Source organism: Grammomys surdaster, unplaced genomic scaffold, assembly GCF_004785775.1.
Source record: "Grammomys surdaster isolate TR1022 unplaced genomic scaffold, NIH_TR_1.0 125701, whole genome shotgun sequence".
Taxonomy (NCBI): domain Eukaryota; kingdom Metazoa; phylum Chordata; class Mammalia; order Rodentia; family Muridae; genus Grammomys; species Grammomys surdaster.
Window position 1 is genome coordinate 2452415 of NW_021620536.1, and position 6820 is coordinate 2459234.

Genomic DNA, 6820 nt, shown 5'->3' on the forward strand with positions numbered 1-6820 from the left:
ACACACACACACACACACACACACACACACACACACACACACACACATACACACACGTACACTTGCTTGCAGATAAGCTTGACTGGATTCAGCAAAGAGGGAGAAGCAGCTTTTTCTCTCCTCTCTGAGACTAATTGATTAAGTAGTCATGACAAAGCCAACTGTAAGAAATTTGGTAAACTTTATTTACTACCTCCGCCAACAGTAGCAAATCCCTTGACAAATAAGTCCTTCGAAACTAATTTTCTGTCTCAATATTTTTCCCATAAGATACCCTGTGCATGTATTTCTGTTTTGTTACACTTGAAAACAGTTTCAAATTTTCTGTTCTAAATACAGTCTTGGAGATAACACCAAATTTTGACATTTGAAAAATAAAAAAATCCCTCTGATTTTTTAAAATTTGAGTAGCGAATCTGCCAATATAAATAGAGCCAGATATATTTACCTCCATCTGCTGTGCGGAATTCGATTCTATCAGAGCTCGAATAGCAGCATGGATATCCATTTGTCTCTGTGTAAAAAAAATATATGACTGAGGTGGCCATAATAATATGAAGCCTGTTCTGACGGGCTCTGTTCAGTTTGTTCCGGGAACCTTGCTGTGAAACGTACTATATTGTTCTGTATGGAATCTGCAACTCTCGATGACAGATCCTGCAAGTAAGACCCAGCTATCTTATATGAAAGGCAAGATGCTGCCTCCATCCAGAGCCCACAGGTATCATCCAAACAGGACTCAGTGTAAGGTTTCTAAAGCTAACGTAAACTGTTTGTTCCGAGGCGGGAAAGCGTGCACACGTGACTCGAATGGAAGAAGAAACACAATCCCCTCATGCAGTAAACTGTCAACTGAAGAATGAGTAAGTGTAGTAATTTTTAACAGTTCTATTCTTGGAAGGAAGGTAGAATAAAATACTACTGTCGTGAGGTAGTCGCCGCAATAGCCGAATCTGATACCTTCTGCGGTCTTAAAAACATTTTCTGAAGTTGGAAAATGTACCATTAGTCCCAAAAGAAATAACACAGCGCAAACTCAATCTGCTCCTGCATTTAATAAAAAGGATATTTTAGGAGAAAAACTCAGCATAGCCATTTGTATTAGTCTTTCTGTAATTTTAAATATATATGTTTTGGAAATGAAGAAGCACGAGCTGAGGGTCCTGGAAATGGTCCTGGGAAATCACATCTGTGGGAATGAGCTCAGCCATTTCCGAGTCAGCTCAGAAGGATTATGACGCTGAGGGTTTATTTTGTTGTTGTTGTTTTTTTGTTTTGTTTGTTTTTGTTTTTTTGTTTTGTTTGTTTGTTTTTTTTGCATGGCCACACAGGAAATAAGCTGTTTATCAACAGTTCATTCTCAAGTCATGGTTAGCAATCAGAAAAGCCATTTGAGATTATGGAACAATCAATAAAGACTACCTTTTCCGCTTGTCTTCACATGTGTTTTTCATATTGGAAAATAACTCGCTCATTCTGCACACACGGGTTTCCAAACACTATGACAACTACCGAGGAGAAAATGGTAAGCGGTGAAGGAAGCTGTTCCCCTGGAGGCTAGCCTTAGAGGGGAAACAGGCATAGATCAAGGGATCTAAAACCACGTGACTATAATGTGACTATAATGACTATATATGGTACATGTGCGATGGAAGGAAAGTCCCTGGGACGATGAGAGAAATTACGAGTCAAAACTGGGATGTGCAGGGCATTGGTGAGGCAACACTGTCTTGGGATGGCACTGTCTGAGTGGACATAGGAAGCTTGGCAGTGTCATGACAAAGGAGAGACTCCCAAGCAGAAGAACAACCCTGGCTAGAGGTCATGACCTCTTCAAGAAGCACGGAATCTTCTTCAGATTAGCCAGTCCTAAAATTTGAGACAAAGTCTTGCTATGTAATTCAGGATGTCTTTGAACTGCTATCCTCCTGACTCAGCAACCCCTTTGCTAGGATTACAGGTGCATACCACCATGCTGGCTCCTGGCGTGTGATTAAAACTATTAATTAGAACACCTAGCCCGTGGCTCCCTAACTCTTTGGAATCAAAATGCCCTTGGACTTTCAATATGACTGAGTGGGACTGGGGTTGTAATTCAGGAGTAACTCTCTAAACACACAATAGGCCAGGGGTTCTGTCCTCGGCACCATAAGACACAAAACCCAATCAACCAAAAGTATAATTGAGTACCTCAGGAGACTTTTGCTTACATGAGTTAGAACTTTTGGTATTTTCCAAAAGTAGAAATATGAACATAAAATTTTAAAAGACTTAGTAATTGCTTAAAATAACAACACATCTATTGTATAATAAAATCACTAAAATAGTCCTATGTGTTATTTTATAAAACAAACAAAGAACCCATAATGGTGGACTGTTTAATACTTTTGCACATCTTTACTGTTAGATTACTGATGGAAGAAAAGAACCCCACATAGTTTTTCAGTCAATGGGTTTGTGTTTCCCAGTATCATTTTATCATTTTGATTTGGATCATCAGAACGGCCATTCCACTTCATATAACTAGGCACTGTTTATGTTTAGAAGCACAAATTAGAGCCAGAGGGCTTATAAAGCTAAATTTATTATGATTTTCAATTTTGACAATGTCAACAGACTGCAAAATATGATAGCCACAGGAGGAATTTTACTTCCTGGACCTTGTCTTTATTTGACCTTTCTGGTGGTTCCCAGGAAGACATCTAAGACTGTTTTTATTTTACCTTATCCAGTGGTCATCCAGTACAACAAGAGGCTCTCCAAAAGCACATGCAGTGAGTTTTTAACTTTGAAACAACAAGGAATGAAGCAACCACGAAAGGAAACAAAGTTTCCACAGAAAAGCTAGAGAATGTGCTGTCCTTACACTGTCAAAAACTCTGACCATATTCCAGAATGTAAAACTCCATGTGGTATTAGCACTACATATGTGTTTGGAGTCCTGAGAAGTGCCGAGCCCTCACCCCTGGCTGATCTTGAGGCTTTGTGACAGCAGGTGTAATTGTCACCTGCCTGGTTGAACATTGAAATGGTCAGATCCCATGAGCAAAACCGGTAGCCTTCTCATCCCTGGTGTCTAAGAAAACCTAGTAGGAAATCTCTAACAGAAGATTAGCTGAGCACCGACCTGAGCAGAGGCTTCAATATTCACACACAGCAAAGAGTGCAGAGATTTCAGGATTCATACATGTCAACCAACAACAAGGAAAAGCAACAACACTAAATTCTGGCTGAGGGCAGGAATATGATTTCCAGGGTGTGACACTGTAGAAACTGAAAAGTCTCCTTTTTAACAAGGACACAGTCACAGCTGGTCCTGTGGATGTGTGGAGTCTGTATCTTCAGGATCAATCAAAACTATAACGTTGCTGGAGAGATGGCTCAGTGGTTAGGAGCACTGACTGCTCTTCCAGAGGTCCTGAGTTCAATTCCCAGGAACCACATGGTGGCTCACAACCATCTGTAGTGGGATCAGATTCTCTCTTGTGGTGTGTCTGAAGACAGTGACAGTGTACTCACATGCATAAAATAAATAAATGAACAAACAAATAAAAATTCCACCTGTACTGAACATACATAAACTTTTCTTGGTCATTGTTACCTGAACAATATAGTGTAACCAATAGTATATGGTTGATGTAAAAAAAAAAAAGAAAGAAAAGCAGAGTGGGGTGGGACCTAGCTTAGTGGTAAAGTACCTATCTGTTACATGTGGGGTCCTGGGTTTAGTCATTGCCCACTCTCCTCCGAAAACAGAGCGGGTACTCTTCTGGGTGCAGAGGGCATGCTTGCAATCCCAGTACCTGGAAGGATGAGGAGGAGGGTGACTGAGAGCTTGAGGTCAGCCTAGGCTACACAGTGATTCTAGGGCCATCCTGGGCTACCTAGCAAGATTCTGTCTTACAGTATCAAACCACTGGGACTGGCCTCCACAACCTTAAATTTTGATTGGCTGTGGTTTTCTGTAGTAGTCTCCATCTGTTGCAAAAAAACAGTTTTTTTTTTTTTTTGATGAGGGGTGAAGACTACACTTAACTGGAGGTATAAGAACAAATGTTTGTAGATTGTTGTTAGGGCTTATGCTGGTTTAGTGAATTAGTGACTGCAGATTTTCTTCCAGTATCCGATATCCGATATCTATGCCTCCAGTATCACACAGCATCCACTAGTGCTGAGTAGTTAGTTAGGTTTCTGGTACCAGGCACAGTCTCCTTGCTGAGCAGGTCTTAAGTCAGAGATCATTGTAGATGAGGGGACAGAAAGAGGTTAAGAGCCAGAGGATCGGGAGTTTGCTGTGGGATTGTGTTTTCTAATCATATCTGAAGCTACACCCATAAAATCTTACCATCATGACTCCCAAGCATGAGCTGAACAAGGTGACATCAAGGAACAGGCCAAACTAGATGGAGAAAAGCCTATGAGCTCTCAACCCTACATAGAGAACTACAGGCAACTGAGGGAAGCTGGGAGAAAGAGAGGTGACCTTTCCTGGGGAAGAACAGAGAATTAGGCTGTCTAGTACCACATGGTCAGTCCTGAAAACATACATACCAGTAGTGTTATATGAACAGAACAGGTTATGTTTAGTAATATATACTTCTATATATATTAATATATAAATATGTTTAGTAATATATTGCTATATATTACTATATTAACATATAGTAATATATTGCTATATATATTTATGTATTATATATTATATTATATTTTATATATAGAGAAAGCAAATGTCACATGATTAACTCATGTAAAATACTTAGTAACCAAGTTCACTGAGGTAGAATGGTGGTTGCCAGGGGCTTGAGAGAAGGAAAACTGGGACTTAATTGGCTTGAAGATACAGAGTTTCAGTTTGGGGAGATGAGAAAGGTTCTGGAAACAGATGGTGACACTGGTTGCAAAACTGTAGATATTAGCAATGCCAGAAGTACATGTATATGTGCTTAAAATGGCAATTTTCAAGTTACATATACTGAACCAAAACATACTATGTGCATACGCTGATCATTCAGCAGAGTTTGGATCTGGAGTGTTTCCCAGAGGTCCACACAGGAAAGACTTGGTCACCAGTCTGTGGCACTGACGGGGGTTGTAGGACCTTCTGGTGATGGGGTCTCCTACAAAGAAGCTAGGTCATTAGGAGTGTGACTTTAAAAGGAGGTTTGGGCCAGGTAGTAGTGGTGCATGCCTTTAAATCCAGTACTTGGGAGGCAGAGGCAGGCAGATCTCTAAGTTCAAGGCCAGCCTGAGATGTCAGTGTCTTCCCCTCACTTGGTTACCATCTGATATTCCGTGATGGCATAAATCTGAAACAATGTAGCAAAGTGACTGACTACTCACAGAACGTCTGAAACTTTTGAGTCAAAATAACCCTTTACTCTGAGTTGCTTCTCTTAGGTGCTTTGTCCCAGGGTATGCTGGAGGGGATGCTGACTAACTACATCTCACCTTTGGAGCTGGTCATAAGGATATTCTACATATGTAAAATGATAGGCGTACTGATGCTACAATTGTACTAACTGTGTTTTAAAGATTGGAAACAATTTACATGTTCACCCACAGAAGACTGAATGAGAGAACAACAGGATATTCCTAAAAGAAATGACTGCTCTAGCCTTTCTGATCATGTGTGAGTGAAGGATACCGTAGGGATCAGTAGAGGCTCCCATCATTTTAACTATGGCTTGTGCAAATGACAGTTCAATGAAAAAGGCACGGATCTTTTGGAATAGACACTAGAAAACAAAGATGTCATTGGATTTAGTGTCGTGATTTTTTTTTTTTTTTTGCGTTCTTCATATTTAACTCCTTGACTATTCCCAAAGCCCGCTATACCCTTTGGCACATAGTGGGAATTCATTGGCACTTAGTGGGAATTCCATATGCTGATTGTCTCTCTTTCTCATTGGAAAATACAGCCAGATTGAGTTAACGGTTTTGTGGACAGTCGTCATTCTGTAACAGTCCGGGTGTCCTCATCGGAGCATAGAGCTCTCCTGTGGAGCTGGGTGTGGTGGCAACACAGTAATCCCAGCACTCAAATTGAGCATCAGGTGAGCCTGGGACACTGTTTCAAAACAAAGTGTCAGAAAAAGTTCCACGTCCAGAGAAGGGATGAAAAAAGAAAAGAAAAAAAAAAAGCTTTATGCACTCTAGTTTAAGAGAACTTGTTATAACATGAAAATCACTCAATGTTTTAAACATGGGCATAAAACGGCGCACATCTGAGTATAAAGCTGTCATTAAGTACAGAGAAAGGGTCCAGAATGAAATAAAACAAAACAGCTTCCTCATGTAGTCTAGTAAAAGAGAGAGCACATTATCATGTGAGAAATCACTTAGCCTTTAAAAAAAACCCCACGCACCTGAACTAGGAAAGAGAGTAGGGAGTGAGCACACGGTTAATAGCCGCAAAGACACCTCACGGTTTCAGATATCGGGAATTAGATAAGTTTCTTTCTATTTTGCCAGAATATAATTCTTCCTCTCCTGTGTTCATGGGGGTGACACAGATCTAACCTGGGCACCTCAGGGTTTGGAGACTGTTCCCTATCAGACTCCTAAAGTCTCAAGGTGGGTAGACAGTGACAACATCGAGGACTAAGGAATCAGTTGTAGGATTGACTCTCTCTGTGGTGGAGGTAAGTGTGATCCTTGGAGCCAGGACCTGTCTGCCACTTCTCAGCCAACATCTGCAAATTTCATAGCTCACCCTTGAACTTGAAGTGGTTAGCTGAAACTTTATTGTCTTGCCTACCCACACACCCCCAACACACACACACACACACACACACACACACACACACACACACACACA

General features: G+C 40.8%; 1 protein-coding gene across 1 annotated transcript in view; it reads right to left on the bottom strand.

The window, feature by feature from the left end:
* Positions 1-6820, bottom strand: part of Col24a1 (collagen type XXIV alpha 1 chain) — a 157624-nt gene that overhangs the window by 12713 nt on the left and 138091 nt on the right. Inside the window, exon 37 of the mRNA XM_028788098.1 lies at positions 449-514. Coding sequence (XP_028643931.1) covers positions 449-514 — 66 coding nt within the window. The remainder of the gene's footprint in view (positions 1-448; positions 515-6820) is intronic.